This window comes from Octopus bimaculoides, chromosome 6 (genome assembly GCF_001194135.2).
Source record: "Octopus bimaculoides isolate UCB-OBI-ISO-001 chromosome 6, ASM119413v2, whole genome shotgun sequence".
In the NCBI taxonomy this organism is placed as follows: Eukaryota; Metazoa; Mollusca; class Cephalopoda; order Octopoda; family Octopodidae; genus Octopus; species Octopus bimaculoides.
This window is the reverse complement of record NC_068986.1, coordinates 60,549,916-60,569,990: the sequence shown is the minus strand read 5'-3', so window position 1 is coordinate 60,569,990 and position 20,075 is coordinate 60,549,916. Positions and strand designations below refer to the sequence as shown.

At 34.6% G+C, this 20,075-nt stretch overlaps 1 protein-coding gene across 5 annotated transcripts in view; it reads left to right on the top strand.

Moving 5' to 3' along the window:
* LOC106881399 (isoamyl acetate-hydrolyzing esterase 1 homolog) overlaps nucleotides 1–20,075 on the top strand; it is a 202,339-nt gene that overhangs the window by 133,410 nt on the left and 48,854 nt on the right. For 2 of the 5 annotated variants that reach the window (XM_052968750.1, XM_052968747.1), the window contains exon 5: nucleotides 711–829. In XM_052968750.1, coding sequence (XP_052824710.1) covers nucleotides 711–829 — 119 coding nt within the window. Of the gene's footprint in view, nucleotides 1–710; nucleotides 830–3,297; nucleotides 3,407–4,526; nucleotides 6,372–6,400; nucleotides 6,579–20,075 lie in introns of those variants that run through there. The other 3 variants (XR_008264422.1, XM_052968748.1, XM_052968751.1) reach the window with 3 other exon arrangements.

Below are 20,075 nucleotides of genomic sequence, written 5' to 3'. Positions count from 1 at the left end.
AGGAACTCATCATCATCATCATCATCGTTTAACGTCCGCTTTCCATGCTAGCATGGGTTGGACGATTTGACTGAGGACTGGTGAAACCAGATGGCTACACCAGGCTCCAATCTGATTTGGCAGTGTTTCCACAGCTGGACGCCCTTCCCAACGCCAACCACTCAGAGAGTGTAGTGGGTGCTTTTACGTGTCACCCGCACGAAGGCCAGTCAAGCGGTACTGGCAACGGCCATGCTCATCTCGCTCGAGAAACCTCATGTGTCACCCGCACAAGAGCCAGTCCAGGGGCACTGGCAACGATCTCGCACGAAAGATATCATGTGTCGCCCGCACATGAGCCAGTCCAGGGGCACTGGCAATGATCCCGCTCAAAAGATTTCATGTGTCGCCCGCATTGGTGAATGCAGGCTTCCTGATCAATTGAATGTCTTTTTTTTAGTTTTTGAATATTATCTAAAGTACTTATTTGTGTGTAGCAGTTTCTCCAATCCAAATACGTAAACTCAAATTTCTTTTGCACTTTATAGAGGGTCAGTAATTTTCCAGTACTTATGTATTGTCTGATCCTGAGATAAATCCTAGATTTCAAGATGTGCTTTTAACTATGTTGTAAATATTTTGTCAGTGTTGTGTTATGTTAGTTTCATTGTTGTAATTTACTGGCTAATTTGAATTTAATCATTGTTTTATGTTCATTGATTTGTTTACAGATCGAGTCAGTTCAAATTTCAATAAAAACACAATTCATTATGCTGCAGCATGCAAACAAGCAGCTGAAGAGGTTGGTACTCAATGCATAGACCTTTATACAGAAATGATGAAGAATAATGTAAGTTTTTTCATTCTTTGCATTACATGTGTGAAGGAGACATCACTCTCATTAGTTTACTATCATTTGATTTTTCACTTTGATGATTTTGTTATTATTGCTGCTGCTACTGCTGCTGTTGTAGCATGGGTCTGATGAACCCTACTTGAACAGTGTTTAGATATGTATGTTATTGGTCAATTGTAGCATTCAGTTAGAATTTGTGGCCCAGTCTCATCAATATTGTGGGGCATGTTGATCTAATATTTAAAACTTAAAATATGTTATTCCTTAATTAGAAGCAGTCAGGATTCTGTTGCAATTGTGATGCAACATAAAGCAAGTAAGGGGACTTTATATATAGAAATTCTTGTGAAATTGGTGTTGACATTATTTAAGCCTTTTGTGACTGACTATGTTTTTAATAAAATATATTACGTGTGTTTCACTTAATTTTTGAAATAATCATGAATTTGGAAAGATTTTGTAAAATAAGAAACACTTTTATTTTTAAGGTGGTGTTTGTAGTGTAACTTGAGATTCTGACTCAATTATTATGGAAAGATTTAATAATTGAAACATGAACTCTTAAAATGGACAGTTTGTATTTTAGAAACAGAGGTGGTCTAAGGTGGCTTGTCAAATAGTTTAATGAAGTAGTTGGTTTAGATTAATTTGATTCACTGATAAATGTATTTGCCTATATTAAATGTCACTTATAAACTCTAAATATAAATATATAATGTATGTTGATAATTGTATTAGTGCAGAAAGTATACGCTATCAAAAATAGGGGGAAAGTTCCTGATCCATTAGGCTAATAAATTTGTTTGCCTTTGAACTATATATTGAGTACATGATGAAAATCAGAACATTTTATCATTGTATTAAAAAACACAGTGTCACATCAAGTACATTTTATATAGGGAACCAAATTAGTAGTGGGGAAGTATGTGCAGAGAGTGTGATAGAGAATTGCTAGAATAAGAATAGGACGGAGGAAATTCAGAGAGCTTTTACTTTTGTTGGCTATGAAATGTTTTTCTCTCCAAGTGAAAAAAGAAGATTGTATAATGCAGTATATACAGACAGCAATTCTTCATGGTAGTGAGACATAGGCCCAGGGTGTAGAGGACATGCAAAGGATAGAGGGGAATGTAGCTAGTATGTTTTGCTTGATGTGTAATGTAAGTATACATGTTCAACAGAATGCTAGTGTATTGAAAGAGAAGTTAAGCATAAGAGGAATTAGATGCAGTGTGTAAGAGAGAATGCTGTGCTGGTTTGGTTATGTAATACAGATGGATGCAGACAGCTCCATAGTAGTGCTGATCTCTCTAAGTAGCTGGAACACATGGAAGTGGGAGACCTAAGAAGACATGGGACGAAGTACCGAAGGACAACCTCAAGGCACTGCACCTTTTGTAGAAGATAACAAAGGACCGAGATACTTGATCCTTTGCTCTACTCAGAAAGCCCAAACTCCCAAACAAAAGCATTGAGGCCACTACCTCCGGTGAAGAGGATTATGTTAGATATGTAAGGGTATTGGGAATGATAGCAGATAAGACAGATAAAGGAGCTGTTGAGTGAGGATGGAGTATAACAGAAGGGTGAGAGCATAATGAGAAATAAAAGTGGTTCTAGGGTGGGGAAGAAAGAGTAAAATAATGAATGGGAGGGGATGTAGTATGTGTGTATTTATTCTGTTCAGAATGATGTGTGTTAGAGAATGAAACATGAAGTAAAAACTTGACAGGGCAGTGAGAATGGAAGTTGGACAGAGAACTGCATGTATAAGCAATTACCAAGGTGGTTTTAGGATATCAATTTTGTTATGGTAGACTGGTCTTCTCAAGTATAGTAAGGCACCAGATATATCAGTACTTTGTTCCATGTGTTCCTGGGTCTCGCTCTTCCACAAGATCCATCCACTTCACGTGATTAATACTTCTTTATGCAACTGTTCTTATCCATATGCATCATGTGACCAAACCAGCACAATCTTCTCTCTTGCACACTGCATCTAATTCTTTGTATGCCTAACTTTTCTCTCAATACATTAGCAGTCTGTCATACATGTACAGTGATGTTGAACATCCAACAGAGCATACTAACTTCATTCCTCTCTAGTCTTTGTGTATCTTCTGCATTTAGGGGTTACATCTCACTACCATGTAGAGCATTACTGTTTGTACACAAACATCTACAAACCAGTTTCCTATCTACCTGTAGACTTTATGGCTCCTGTGCATCTTCCACATACAAATACTATTTTCTCTGATAACATTCCTGTGATTCCACTGCACCTCTTGTGTATTCATAGCTTGCACTGTATACACTGAATGGAATTCCTGCCTACATATTGAGCAAAGCCATTTATCTGAAGGGTTTGTTTTCTTGCTTACTAGAACCTTGATCTATACAAAGTTAACTTTAAGGCCCTTTGAATCCAAGTTTTACTTTCACACTTTTAATTTATTTTCTAGTTCTGTTACAGATTCTGCTATGAGAGCAAGATCATCAGCATGTAGTAGCTCCCATAGGCAGCCAATCTTAAATTCCTCTGTTATGGTCCAGAGGATGATGAATAGAGAGGTACTGAGAGCCATGCTTTGGCGAACACCTACTTGTTCTCTAAATTCGTCACTGTACTCATATCTAACTTTTATCTTACTAACAACACCCCTGTACTGCTTTCACATGGCATTTGCCTATCCCTAGCTTCCTCAGAGACCACCATATCACAGAGCAAGGTTTCTCTGTTGAAGGCTTTCTCCTGGTCAACAAATACTAAGTTAACTCTTTGAGCCCGCTCAGATGTTTTTAACCCATGCACACTATCCATCTTGGTTCTGCATTAATTGAGGGAAGTCTTTAGGCTGGTATACAGTATCTCTGGTGAGTTAATCGACATACATTGTCATCAGATGACCTGCTCAAGTCTGACCATGCTTTGGCATCAATAGCAGTAGGCCACTTACCACTTCTTGTTAAGCTCACCAGCAGTGTCCCACAAAGCACAAGTGCCTTTCCCTTACAGTGATGGAAACAGACAGGAGTTCTTGAAGGTATGTTTAAGACTGCTCTTAACATTCAGGTGTATCTTCCATCAGGCTTGGATTCCAATTTTTTATTGGTAAGTGCCCAGGTTGTTGTTCCATATAAAGGACTGACTCTACTGTTGCATGGAAAAAATTCACTTAAGGCTGTCTGACAATGTTGATTTCCAGATAACATCCAGCTTGTTTAGGGCTGACTGTTTTGATTGTCCGAATTTTTGCATCTTTTTCAATTGAAGCTATCTCAGAATCAAAGTATGTGCAATCATCAACTTGATTGATGGGGGTCTCCACTGATGTTGATGATGGATTTTCATTGATTGTGAGCAGTGAACTTGATTGTACTAGGATTAACAAGTAATCAAACATCTTGTGCAACTAATTCTAGACTATGAAGTAATTGGGTGGAGTTTGATATTGCATCAGAGAGCAAGGCTGCTGAATATTCCACCTGAAATTTGTGAAACAATAGAATTCAGTGATATTATGTTAGGCTTCTGCAATATGGTCTACAATGGAGGAAACATTGACAAATGGACAAAATGTTGCATACTCCCATTTCCAAAGAAAGATGGTTTAGGTCTTACAAAGAACTGTGGAGGCATCACTCTTACAGCCATCACTGCAAAAATTTATATTTCACTTCTACTTAACAGGATACAACCAGAAATTGAGAAAGTTTTTTGAGAAGAAATCACAATGGCTTTGGAAAAATAGATCAACTGCCAGACAAATATTTTTGTTCATCATCTGAAGGGAGTAAGAACCAGAAACCTTGAAGCAGTTTATTGATTTCTCAAAAGCTTTTGACTCCATCCACTATGGAAAAAATACTACTGGCTAGTAGTGTTTCTGAGGAAATAACAGCAGCTATTATGATTATCTATAACAACACCAAATCAATGCCAGAGTACTCCAAGGGGACATACTAGCACCTTTTCTCTTTGTGGTCACTCTGGATTATGTCTCAGAACATCACTTAACAATCTAAACAGCCTTGGTTTCACACTTGCAAAAAGAGATTGATCAAACATCCTACCCAAAAACTAACTGATGTAGACTATCCTGATGATTTAACCTTGCACTCTGACACAATATCAAATATCAAGTACAATGGTTTATTCCTAGCTAGATACTGTTCTTGTAGTTGCCTGAGTATGAAAATAGCATTAGTAGTGTTCCTCCCTGGCATAGAGCCAAACTGCATTTCATCTGGTCTAATTCTGTTCCTAATTAATTAGGCTATAATTCTCTCTGTAAGTTTCATCACCTGGTCCAGCATTTTGGTGCCTTTATAATTACTTCTATCTAAGGTATCTCCTTTACCCTTGTAGAAGCTGACCATTATGCTGCTATACAAGTTATTGGGAATGACTGCTTCCTGAATAACCTGCTTAACTATTGCGTCTGCTTCTGTCCTTGCTAGATAAACGTATCACCTAACTTCCCTTTTAGCTATCTAATATGTTTTTTGCTGCTTCCATTTTTCCACTCTTTCCAAATCCATCTCTTCACTTTTATGGCCCTGTCAACTTAACTGATCCACCACTATGTCACCCTCAGTCTGGCAGAAGCTTTGCTCCATCCACAGTTTTGGTCTGTCACCCTCAGTAGGTTATCCTGTAAAAACTTCCAGTTGTCTTCTGTCATATGTCTACCCCTACCTCCTTCTCATTAAATGTTTCAAATTAGAACATCTCTAAATCTCTGGCCATTTAAAGGATCTTTGAGTTTTCATAACTTCCTTTTCTATTTCAGTTTGTGTCTCTGAATCCTTCTAGCCCTAAGTCTGAAAATACTAACCACTAGCTTACATTGAATTAAACATTCCTCACTGGGGAAAGGACTTTGTATTCATGAGCATCTACCTATCCCTGTTTCTGGAGAGAATGTTGTCAATCTGGTTTGTGTGCCCACCAGATTGATAGGGGATCAGATGGCTGGTAGATTTCCTGAAGTTAGTATTGCAGACCAGCAAGTCATTTGCATCACAAAACCCCTAGCAGCTTTGTTCCCCTACCCCCTGCCGTCATTTCTAGAATCAAAAACCATAACCTCCATGCATGCCATGGAATCTATTGGAATATTCCCAACACGATTGTTGCAGTCACCAGCTATGATAATAACTCCATTATCTTCCATCATCAAGGTAGTCTGCCAAAGGGACTTGTAGAAGCAGTCCAAGACTGTCTGCTACATTCTACACTTGTGTATTTTAGAGTCATGAATTTTGTATCAAAGATTTTATTTTTCCCTCTCCAGTTTCTTCTTGTTTTGAATTTTAAAATGATAAACCTGAGATGCTTATCAATAATCAAAGTAGGACAGAGAGATCAAACAAAACAAAATGAAACAGTTGCATTATGTGATATTGTGTTTTTTAATATATATATATTCATTGTTATATGCATTGCTCATTCTTATTGATTTTCCAGCATTATAAAATATTAAATATCACTTTTTTGCTGTATCCATTCTGAATGCAGTGCATCTCATTTTGCTGAATCATCACAACATTTCATTATTTCAGATAAGTTTTGGTCAGCAGTGGCAGAAGCCATGTCTAATTGAATAGTACCATCTACTTACTGAGGCTGTATGGGAATTTTGGATACCCTTTACCCTTTCAGTTCATGCAAAAAGGCATTATCAACAGTAACTTTCATGTGTAAGTTTGTCAGGTCTGACCTGAACCAGCTTCCCCTTGACTACAGGCAATCCAGCTATGACAATTCCATCCTTTTTCTGAAGAGGCAGGGATGGAAGGTATGATTTATCTAGTTCCCTGTTGTTGAATACATCCATCCAGAAAAGTTTGATATGAGATTTGAGGCATTGTTTATCTAGGCCTCCGTTATCCAATCTGTCCTACCTTCTTTACTTTTTTTTTTTTTTGAGATAGTAGGGTATGATAATATAAGAAAAAATTTGGTGTGATTTTTAGCAAGTCAGGCAACCACATAGAGGTTTGCTCGCTAGTTCATTTGTTGGGTACAGCTTACAGGAGTTTGACCCAGTTCAGTTTGCAGTTGCTGGGATTTATTTGTTGAGGTTTTGAGGAATGATATTGAACAATGTGAGGTTGATTATTCTGCAATGTTTTTATGCTGTATTGTTTTATTAGAAGTTGGATGGATGGAGTATTTAATTATGGCTGCTTTTGAATTGGATGTTGACATCACTTTGATAACATTGATAATATATATACTATCTTGTGGCAATTATTGTTTTATATTTATACTAGCAGTATAACCCGACGTTGTCCGGGTGTGACTTATTACGCCACCTACGATAAGCCCCTGTGGGAAAAATTTAAAATAATAATAATAATAAATAAATAATAATAATAATGACCTCTGCCGATCAAACTCCCAACCCACAACTAAGTCTTAAGTGTATATATATATATATGGGCAACACAAACACTAAATAAAAAAGATGTTAGTAAGTAAAAGTGTTTTAAAAAAGATTGTTAAATTTTCAGATTAACACCCGTACGGTTTTCACTACAGTGTTAGGGTTAGGTAGGTAATGCGGGTGTTAATGTCAAGATTTACGAAAAGATTTTCAAAAAAAAACTCACAGTTTGTAGGGAATAAATGTTTGTTGATCGTATTTGAGAAAGATGTCTCGGTGGTGAAGGACGGTGTTAGAAATGGAAAGTAAACTTATAATTCCCGCCAATTAGAATGAGGTCATTGGTAACCATAGGTACATATATGTGTGTGTATTTACGTATGATTGGTAGTGTGTCTGTTTATTTGACTCTCACTCTCCTTCGTTTCTCTGTCTTTTTTCTTGGATCGTTCGTAAACGTTCATAAGAGAAAGTAGCAATTGAAACGATGTGTAAGAGGAATAGAAATAGTTAATTTTAGAGGGGCAAAGTAATTTTGTATGTAGTTTTAGTATCTGTCATGACAGTATCGAAATGTGATTGTCTCAGTTTTGATCTTTTGGTATTTGTTGTTGATCATAAAGCTTCATAAGAGAAAGTAGGAGTTGAAAGGATTTGTATTAGAAAGAGGAAATTAGATTTTATTAGGGAGAAAATGTTTACTCCTGTAGTTTTATGGATTTTATTCATTATTAGGAAATTTTTGGAGTGAAAAAATGACACAGTGACCTAACAAATTGTATTTAGAATATTAATTGCGATTGTTTAATCGAAGAAATTTGGAATTGTGTAAATGTATGAATTTTAAACATACACACACACAGAGAAAATTTGCCTTTTATAGTATAGATACAATATGCACTCGTGCATAATGTGTATCAGTATTTGTGAGCTATGAAATGCTGGAAAAATATATCTTGTCTATAATGTGCACAGATTTTTCTTTAGGATAATCTTTGAGGAAAGCATTGTAATTAAAAATAAAACCAGCAGTAATGGAGTATGTTAAAAATGTAATTTAGCTTAAAAAAAGGTGAATTATGCAGTACTCTCTAACTTTATTTTTATTTGTTTATTTTATCAAAAGGGTTTTTAGATTTCCGAGTTTTGAACATTGGAGATTACATGTTATACATTATTACTTTTCATAATATATATTGGGCTATTTTCATCATCATCATAAATTATCAGCAGCATTATCCTTTAATGTCCATTTTTCCATGCTTGCATGGGTCAGATGGAATTTGTTGAGTCAGATTTTCCATGACCAGATGTTCTTCCTGTCACCAACTCTTACCTGCTTCCAAGCAAAGTAATATTCCTCATATGTTTTTCACAGAAGACTGGAAATGAATAGCATAATTTTATAGTGGTGATCATCATTTACAATTATCACATAATGTCATGACAAGGACAGTGGTGTAGCTAGGGTAAACCATACTTGGGACAAACCACAAAAATTCCCCCCACCTTACAAAATCCACAATATTATATAGTACTTATGTGTTACAAGTAATTAATATTTTAAAGCAATATTTTAGGAATAAATACTTTACCAGGGTTCATTTACCTGCTTGTTCGGTACAGCCTGTAAATCAAAATATATTTTTTGAATGTTTACTTTTACGAAACCTCCTTATTTTAACTGTTTAATGCACCAGCTTCCACCACTGCAACATTAAAAAACCTAATGTGTGAAATGAGATGTAATAAAAAAGAAATGCAATTGTTTAAAGTCTCATCTTTCTTGCTTTTGATGAGGTGAATTCATTGATTATCTCTTCAAAATCAGTTTCATTCGTTCCTTCACTTTCAATGCTCAGAAGAGCAAGATCATGCATGCAGTCCTGCAACATTATGTCCGCAAATAAGACAGGATTAACTTCAACTTGCTGAACAATCATTTGCAGCTTGCAATTGATACAGCTATTGTGAACAGTATTTGAAGGCCAATGCACAAATTTGTAAAAATGTTATCTCCATATCAAACAATGAATTCCAGGAGTTTTTCTGGCCTTGTAGAGAACAATGCCCTGCAATCAATTATTTTCTTAAAATGTTTGCCGTTAATGTTGCCACAGTAACGAGAAGCCAATAAATCACATTTTGATCGAAGGTCAACTTTGTCAAGATGTGTTGGATAGGGAAGAGACTGGATATCGACGAGGAACCCAAACTTGGCATCAATATTGTTAAGACAGAAGAATTTTTTTTCTGTTTCTGATTGAAGATAGTGAAGAACAGCATTCATAATGGTATCCATCTCATTGGTTGATGCTGTCTTTTCAACTTCATCATCAAGAGGTAGTCTTTTTTATCTCCCTTGACGCTTTTTGATATCTACGTTCCACTTTTGACAAAGATCAATGCCTTCTTCTAGTGATTGGTGGATAATAGTACATCCGTCTTTTTGAAGGGCTTTGAGATCATCTGCAGCATCCCGGAAATTCGTTTCAGGATCTTGCAACCGCTGCTGAACGTGATCAATGCGAGCGAGAACCCAGTTCCAAAGTCCAGTACAGTATGTACACCAGAAGTTGCAAGCTATGCAGAAAGGGAAAATCGATTTACACTGATAAGATAAGAATGAATTATTTTTAGAACCACAAAGAATGATTAACAGTTAAATGAATAAACGACTGTTAAGTAAATTTAACTTAGAATGTTTACCACTACACTTAATCTTATACCCTTAGTTGTGCAGTATGTGTAGTAGGCAAGGTGAAAATATGCAGGTTTCACTCAATTGATCCTCAAGCCTTTTTTGATGCCTTTTGTAAAAATGTCCAGACATGAATGTAAACAGCCACCCTATTGCGTTTACCTTCAATAGCAGCATAAAATGATAAGCTGGAGATCCATCTTTACAATTGCAATTTTATAAATGGAGTTCAAGCTTATCATATTATGGTCAATTCTGCACCACCCCACCCTTTAATCAGCACCCGAGGTACGTGCCTCCTTCCCCCCTAATTATGCTACTGGACAAGGATACATGCACACTCATGCATAAATATGATGGGCTTCTTTCAGTTTCTTTCTACCAAATCCACTCATAAGGCTTTGGTTAGCCTGAAGCTATAGCAGAAGACACTTGCCCAGGGTGCTGAACAGTGGGATTGAAACCAGGACCTAGTTGGGTAGTAGACTTCACAACCACACTGTCACTTCTGTGCTTTTTGACTTTGTTTAACTCTGGTCATGGGACAGACATCTAATTAATAAATTTCTCTTCTGAAACCTTGGGAATAAATAATCATTTTTTTTTTTTTTTTTTTGTAATGAGTTACATATTTCCTTTTTAGTAAGAAATTTATTTTTCAAAAGTTCTAGTTTAACCCTCTCAGACCTGGACTCCTGGGCAAAAAAAAAAAATAGTTGTATACACAGCTCAAAAGTAATGATTGCAGGCAAACTAATGGTCAGAAGAGTAAAAAAAAATTGAGGAGAATAACAATAATAGGTCTATCTCTCAACTACCATATTTGTTCACCTGAATCATGACTTTCCTCATTTCTTTCACTACTTTGATTGTCCAAATCACTCTCATTGTCTGCAAATCACTCTCATTGTCCAAAGAATAAATAGCATCAATAATTTCCTCAACTGCAAAGAGTCTAGGCCTTGCTCATTCACCAGATATAGTGTTGGAGTTGTTACACATTTATTTCATTGCAAAAAATTTTTTTTTTCTGCAATTTGAAACAAAAGTTTTAAATAGCTGGGGTGGGGGCATCATTAACAGTGAGTCAATAAACACACTTAACTACAAGGTTGCAATGTGATCTGTTGTCTGTTTTTAGTATTTTGTCTTCTTTTTCTATGTGTGTTCATTACTGTTTTAACAGGAATTCATTAGATATTACATTTAGGCTATTCCTGCTATACCAGGAACACAGTATGATAAGGTTAATAACTTAACTAAATGCCTTTGATAAAGGTGTTGAGAAATGAAAATAGTCAGTAATAACTTATTTGAAGTCATTTACTTATTTGTTTTGGTTATGTGGTGTCATTAGAAAGACAAGGATTTCATAAGGATTTTATTAAAATCACTCAAAATGTTTTTATTGCATTTTCTTTCAACCCTTTAGCATTCACAATGTTTTCAGTTAATCATGCATTATCTCATAGTTTTGAGATTTTGATCATGTGATTGTTTATTTTTAATGACATTGTAGGATAAGTGTAAGAGGACAGATCTGGCCAGTTTTCACATAGTAACAGATTGAATATTTGAGCCGGATATGACCAGTTTAAGCACTAAGAGATTAAGCTGCCTTTCGATTTTATGTTTTGAACAGCAGACATTTACCTTCAGATAGATGTAGTTTGATTTTAATTTAAAGACATTATTATGCAATATATATAATATAATGTTAAAATCATTTAATGAAAGAAATGGAAATATTCATTGTGGGTGTGTACCATTTCTCTCTCTCTCTCTCTCTCTCTCTCTCTCTCTCTCATATGTGTGTGTATGTATGCATGTATATATATATATATATATAAATCAGAGGCAACTCCAGGTCATTAGCGTCACTCGGACTCATCACAAATGTCACATAAGATACATGCTTGCTCGAAGAATTTCATGTTTTTCTGCTTTATTTCTAGTTCCATATGGCTTATTTTTTATACCTAGCACTATGTCTTTCTCCATTTCTAAGTTAAGGGTAAAAATAAAGCAACACTGCAAAACACAACTGATCTTTATACATAGATGCACAAAATAATAGTAATCAAATAACAACAGCAGAGTGCACAACGAATAGTGATCTGACTGTCACTGTACTCCTGACAAGAGATGCTGGTTAGTCTTTTACACCTACCAAGCTCATTCATTTTAGTCCAAGTTGCCGGATAATTTTTCATTCCTTTAAGAATATTATAGAATGGAAACTTTTCATAGATTAGAATTTAAATCTTAATCTCTATAGAAATTTATTGCTTCAAGAAAACATTGAATTTGAATTACTTTTAATTTTTACAATTATAGATAACAACTCGGGCTGTAACTTCTGAGCCTGAGTCAGGGACACGTGAACGATGTCGAGAGAACATCTGCTATGAATGATATTTTTTGACACAGGGCACCTCTAAGATGACCGCCAGATGCTGAATGAAAATAAATGAACTGCAACCAGGCTCAATAAAAGGAGCCCAAGTTATTGGCTTCAGTTACATACTTGAAGTCACTGTTAGCAGAAATTAAATCAGATTCAAATACACATTCATTTTACTAAATTTTTACTCAGGTTAAGCCCGAACAGCCTGAGTGCCAGAGTCACCACTGATATAAATAGTCGACAGATGAGATCCAGAGATTGTCTGTATAGATGACATTTAGTAGTGCTCAAAAGATTCAGACTTTGATTCTGATGTGTTTACAGAGGACCGATTCCATAAGGTAAAGAAAGATTATAAGAGGAATCAAGTTGAGCTGGTATAGAGACAGTTATGTGGATGAATAAATTAGACACATTAAATATATTAAATTTAATAGTTTGGGTATGAAGTACAAAATATATACGAGTATATATGTATACATGCAAAAGGTGGAGACTTTCAGATGATGAATTTTTAAATATAAATACATAGGTATTTATATTAATAGGTCCAACTTACTGTTATGGGGATAATAATAAGAATAATAATGAAACACCCCTCCCACATGATGAGTGGTATGTGATAGTTGTTACAAATACTGACCTTGAGAAGTCAGGGTGGTCGGTCATAGATAGTTGTATGTTACTTGTCTAACTATACTGCTATACCAGAGTGGACATTATAACAGTCAGATGTTGGATTACAACAGTGGCAATGATGAATTAACAAACTCACAATGATTAAACAATCTCACAAAAGTTTGTAGTGCAAATTTCATGGCATTCAAAAGCGTAAAATTATGGAAGATTTGTTGGATGGTTTGCTTGAGTTACAAAGACAACAATTGCTATTACAGCAACAACAACAATTACTATTACAGCAACAAATACTGCAATTAATGAATAGTAAGTCATCCAAAAATGCTGAAAATATGTTCATATGTTGCAAACTCAAATACGGACTTTAAAAGTGAACCAGACAAAAGAGTTACCTTTGAAGCGTACTATACAAGATACGAACAGATCTTCAATAAAGAGTGCAAAGATTGGGACAGTTATATGAAAATGTGTCTAATCCTTAGAAAACTGGCAGCAGGAAAACATGAGTGTTACAGCGATTACATACTCCCGAAAAAACCTTCTGACATAAATTTTAGAAACACAATAGACATGTTGTGTAAAATTTTTAGCAAAAAAGCTCATTGTTCAATACACGCTGGAAATGTTTGAGCCTAGAAAAGAACAACAAAGAGAACTAGATCACATATGCTGGCAGAGTTAACAGAATGTGAAACGTTCAAACCAGACAAGTTAACACCAAATATGTTCAAGTGCCTGATATTTTACTCAGAGACTAAATGCAGAAGTAAGAACAAAAATTCTTTCTAAGCTGGAACAAAACCAAGCTGTAACCTTACAACAAGTGTCAGAAGAGTGTGAAAGAATAGTAAATTTAAGACACAACACAGAGAAAATTGAACATAAAGATTTCTCCCAAATGAAACAAGTGCGAAACAGGCAGAATTGAAATCAAGTGTGCACTAAAATACAGTACGAACAGGACAAAAGTCAGGAAACAAGCCCATGTTTTGTATGTGGAGGTCTACACCTGAGAAAAAACTGCCCATTTAAGAAAGTGGAATGTGTCCATTGTGGAAAAATTGAACACGTAAAAGCACATTGTAAAACCAAGATAAAATATTGGAACAAAGAAAAAAAGAGTAAACAAGATGTCATCAAAAGAAAATGGTAATGTGACAAAGAGGAAATCCGTTAATGTGTAAATTGAAAATATAAGATTGAAAATGCAGTTGGATACTGGAAGTGATATTACCATTGTGAATGAAGAAACTTGGAAGTATATTGGTAAGCCAAAATTAAGTGAATCTACAAAAGTAGCACATGGTATTACAGGTAAAAGATTGTATTTTGATGTGAATTTGCGTGTAATATGACATTTCGTGACCAAATGAAAATGGCAATAGTATATGTGTTAAAAAATTCTGTTAATCTATTTGGCACAGAGTGGATGGAACTGTTCAAATTGTGGAATATGCCCATAAGTGTTTTGTGTATAGTCGGTTCAGTCGGAGGTTTGAATACAGCTGAGAGATTGAAACAAAAAATAAAACATTTATTTCCAGATGTTTTCTAGTATGACCTGGGCTGCTGCATGAAAACGAAAGCAAAAACTGTAGTAAAACAACACGCAACACCTATATTTAAGCCAAAATTTAATGTACCATTCACAGCACTAAATAAGGAACTTGAAAGCCTAGGAATAATCAAGAAGACACACCACTCAGATTGGGCAGTACCTATGGTCTATATAAAAAAGAAAAATAGTAAGTTAAGAGTTTGTGCAGATTTTTCAACGAGGTTGAATGATTGCTTAATCCCACATAACTACCCATTGCCTAGTTCTGAGGAAGTGTTCACAAAGTTGAATGGAGGGAAATTCTTCTCAAAATTAGACCTCTCGGAGGCATATTTACAAATCCAAGTAGAAGAATGCTCACACTTACTAGCCATTAATACACACTGTGGCTTATTCAAATTTAAGCAGCTTCCCTTCAGCGTAAAAGTAGCTCCTTCCATATTTCAATAAGTAGTGGATACAATGCTGGCAGACAGTGATTTTGCTATTGCCTACTTAGACAATATTCTAATAAAAAGTGAAATACACGAACAACATGTAGAATACATAAAAAAGGGTATTTGAAAAGATAAGAGAATACAGCTTTAAGCTAAGTGATGAAAAATATGAGTTTTTTCTGAAAAAAATTAAATACTTGGGCCAGATAATAGATAAAAATGGATAGAAACTGGATCCATCCAGTGCAACTGCAATAAAAAATATGCACACACCTAATAATGTGACTATGCTACAAGCATTCTTGAGATTAGTGAATTACTACCAAATTTATATTCCCAATAGACACAATGTAAGAGCCCCACTTAATGATTTGTTAAAGAAAAATGCAAAATGGTGCTGGACTGAAGGCATTTGACAAATTAAAGAACACTTTAATATCGAACTTATCGTTAATGCATTTTGATCTGAAGCTGGAAATTATATTGGCTACAGATGTGAGTGATAACAGTGTAGGAGCAGTGCTTCTGCACAAATATGACGATAGGAGTAAAAAGGTTATAGCCCATGCGTCACAATCATTTTTATCAGCAGAAAGGAACTACAGCCAAATAGAAAAGGAAGCATTAGCAATCATATTTGGTGTGAAAAAATTCTATAGATTTATTCATGAAAGAAATTTCTGTCTACAAACAGATCCCACTACTGTCAACATACAATTCTAGAAAAAAAATACCAGCACACGCAGTGAATAGACTAGTGATGGGGCACCACATTATTGAATTATGATTACAAATTGGAATGTTTGCTGTCAAAAAAATCTAGGGTATGCAGAGGGTATGTCTACACTGATACTGAAAGATGGTGAATCATTCGAAGATATGGTAATTGCAGCTTTTAGATCAGAAGGAGAAATAAAAAATGTAATGTGGAATGTGGTACATAAACTACTGGTGACCCTCGAATACATAAAACAAAATGCGGAAAAGGACAAGTTCATAACAAAAACGAAAAGAATACTGTAGACAGGAAAAGTAAATAGGAACAGAATTGGGGTGAAATGAAATCAAGACATGAACCTATACTCAATTTGTGATGGCGCACTGATGTATACACAGAGAGAAGTAATACCTGAAACGCTGCAAAAGAAAATGTTGAGGGAATCCCATGTTGGACACCCTAGTATTTTGAGGATGAAAGCTTTGATGTGTAGTGGGCAAAAATGGATAGAAAAATCAAAAATTTAGTGACAGGCTGCAGAAGATGTGTGCTAGCAGCAAAATTACTGACAATAAAAAGTGAACCGTGGCCTAAACTAGATGTTCTGTAGTTGAGACTACACATCGATTTTGTTGGTCCCTTAAATGGTTCATACAACTTAGTGGTAGTTGATAGTTTCTCTAAATGACCAGAAATTTGTAAGTGTAAAAAGCCAACCTCCTCAACTGCAACAAACTTTCTACATGAGCTTTTTGCAAGATTTGGCATCCTAGACATGATAGTGTCTGACAAAGGAAAGCAATTTGTGTCTTTTTAGTTTTAAAACTTTTGTAAAACATGTAACTATAGTACCATACCGACCCAGATCTAATGGACAAGCAGAATGCTTTGTCGATACGTTCAAGAGAGCCCTAACACAGTCGAATAAGGAAGTCACGAATGAGATAGTTTTACAACAATTCTTAAGGGTACACTGTGCGACGCCACATCCAAACACACCAGCAGGTATATCATCAGTGTAGCTGATGTTTGCAAGGAAAACAAAATCCATCTTCGACAAATTGCTACCTGGCAAGAAAAGAAAGATTGCATTGGATAATACAAGATATTTCAAAATTGGTGAAAATTTATTTGTTAAGGCATGTAAACAAAGTTGGGAAGATGGTGTGATTACCAAACTTTTCAAGTACTAACGCCACTACAAATAATGGAAGCCAGACACACAAGCAAAAGAAAACATACAGATTTCCTAGAAGTGGATGCCAAATGAAAAAAATATTTGATTTGTAACTGTATAAAAAAAAAACTCAAAATAGGAAGGTTTTTTATGTTGTTAGCATTTTGTGCATTGTGCCTTGGGTTTTTGTGTTTGTTGTTTTTAATGTGTGTGTTTTCTACTTTTGGTGTGTGGGTATTAGTATTATGTAGAGCTTCACCAGGTGTGAACTTGATTTTTTCCTTATACTCAGTACCTAGCTAGTGCTTCATTGTAGTAAAGTGCATGTATGTTGAATATTGTCTCGTTATAGGCGTGATATTCTGGTGGTTAAGTTCCTAACTATTCCTTTAGTTAGGGATGGTGGATGATTGGACTTTACATTTATGTATCTAGGACACTCATCTGGTTTGTGGTATAGTTCGTACATCACTGTTTCTAAGTTAAAAGTAGCATCTAGGAAATTTACTTTATTGTAATTACTGTCTATGGTTATTGATAGGGCAACATTTTAAAATAATTTGTGTAGTTTTTTTTTTCTGTATCACTATTTCTAGTTTAGTACAATTATCTATTACGAAAAGGGCATCGTCTCTCTATAGATACCTCGCTATTTATGGCAATGAGGATTTGATGTGGAATGAGATGTAGATTCCTACAATATCCATGACCTGAGCTGAGTCACTCAAACTCTTTGGTATATTGAAGGAATTCATTCTATCTGATCTCATCCATAATTTGTTGCCATAATTAATAACAGTTTCTTATGACGTTAATATTATCTCTACATCCTACTTAGATAGGCTAGAATTTTTCATTGCAAATATGAGTGCTTTATTGAGTACTTGTGGATTAGTAGTTATCTATATCTAATTGTATAAATTTGGAGTTTTTTGTTTTTCATATTTTTTTATACTATCTTATTAACTCCCAAATGTCTAACCATAAGGAAAATCCAATCTTAATTTGGTGTTTGGGCATTATTATCTGTGATGTTTTTGCTTATACGTCCTATGTCTGATTTCAATAGACATATTAGTCTGACTTTAGGATCACAATCAAAGTTATTTTCATGGTCTTTAAGGTTTATCTTAGGTTTTTTTGGGACATATGGTTCTCTCCTATCTTCTATCTCTAGTCTTTTTACTATTTCATATCCTTTGTTGTTTATATTAGTTAAGATATTGTTATGTGTATGTTTGTCTTTGCTAAGTATTTCTTTTCTAATTAAATTATTATAAAGTGTGGTGTTCACAATATAAAGGTTACCAATTTTGTCCACAGGCACTAGTATTCCGTTTGCATTTTTAAAAGCTTCCAGTATTTTTTTCAGTTTCTGTTGGTGTTTGTTGTTCCTTCTTGAGTATTTCCTGAATTTGATGTTCTTTATTATTTTGTGTAGTTCCTCTTTGAATTGCATCAGGTGTTGATTTGTTGGTGGGTTTCTCAGGGATTTGAATTCTTTCTTGAATGTGTTTTCTTCCTTCTGGTACTCTTGTGTGCTGTTTTTCTTGTCATAGAAGAATGCTTTCCATCTCATTCTTCTTATGAAGGCGCTTGTGTTGGCTGATAGTTGTTTTAAGTGTTTGTTCTTGGTTGGTATGGGGATGTCTTTCAGTGAGAAGTTGAGGTTTTCTTTCTCCATCCTTTAACACTCTATAGTACTCTAATGTAAAAAGTGATTTTGACTGGTTTCCTGGTTTCCATCAATATTAGTTATGGTATACTCTGTTAAGAACGTAGTAGAGTATTCATTCTCTTTCACCTTCAGATTTCACCCTGTACTATCAAGTAGTTGTATTATGCATACTTCCAATAGTACTAAACAGCTAGAAAATCAGTTAAGTTTGATAATAAATATTGGGTCAGAAAGAATACTAATAATTGTTTCGATATAATGATGGGATCAGCAGATTCTGCACAAATAACAGACCTTGTACACATATATATTTTATTTGACTTAAATAAGGGAATTTCCTGAACTTAGAGGTGGATTATATTGGGATGGTGCATTTTTTTGTCATTAAAACCCATCCAATAGAAAATTAGAACTATACAAGAAAAAATTCTATAAATTCTTTAAAAATTATGGACTATTTCTATTGAAAATATCAGAAAAAGAATTTCTTACCTTTTGTCTTATGAAGAGATTTTCTATAATAATGTAGATTACTATAATATAGCACTCACAAAAACAGGGTATAAACATGAAAAAAATATTATAGGCCTGATGAAAACGATATAAATAAAAATAGAGATGATAAAATGTGAAATAAAGCAACTAAAAATAATAATAAATGGACTAAAACTAGAACTATTAATAAACATGATATAAATAAAAATGACATGAATATAATAATAGATCGTGATTATTTAAACCCTTAAATAAACAAACATCAATTCAAAAATAAAGATAACTTTGTGAAAATAAATATTAAGCCTAATTATGAAATGATTGTGATAGTGATCAATATGTAAATTAATTAATATGAAAATTCTAAATAATATTAATATTAATCATAATTTTGTCTTATATACATACATTGAAAATTTTAATAACATATTTATTGATAATCTTACTGTAAACTATAAAAGATATTGATATCTATCTAATATTAGTATTTTCTTTAGTTTATTTCATGTATACATACATGTACACACATAAACCTAAATATAAACATAATAATACACGAATCTCAGAAGGATGTCCAGATAAGAAATTTTCTGTCTTTTCAACCTCGTTCATACCCTTCTATTTTTGTGCAGATCATAACAGCTTACTTAGTGCTTTCACTATTCTATTTCATTATCATGTCATCAAATTCATTCATTTATTCGAGTTTATCACACAGTCACTTATTTCTATAATTCTGTCTTAGATTAGCTGACTGAAAACTCTCAGATTTTTCAATTCTATATTACTATTATCAACATTTGCTGTCTCATTAAACTACGCTACACAAATCCCAAAAGAATATTTTTCTCCCTCGTGTTCTGACCACTAACCCTAACCCCCCCTTCTCTCTGCCTCACTCTGTCTCTCTCAATTTCTCTCTCTCTCTTTCTCTCTCGACTACCTCTTGCTTCGCCAGGACTATAAACTAACGCACACACCCCGATTCTCCTACTTGATCTTAAAACCTCTGCCTTACTCTGTTCATGGGCACCCCCC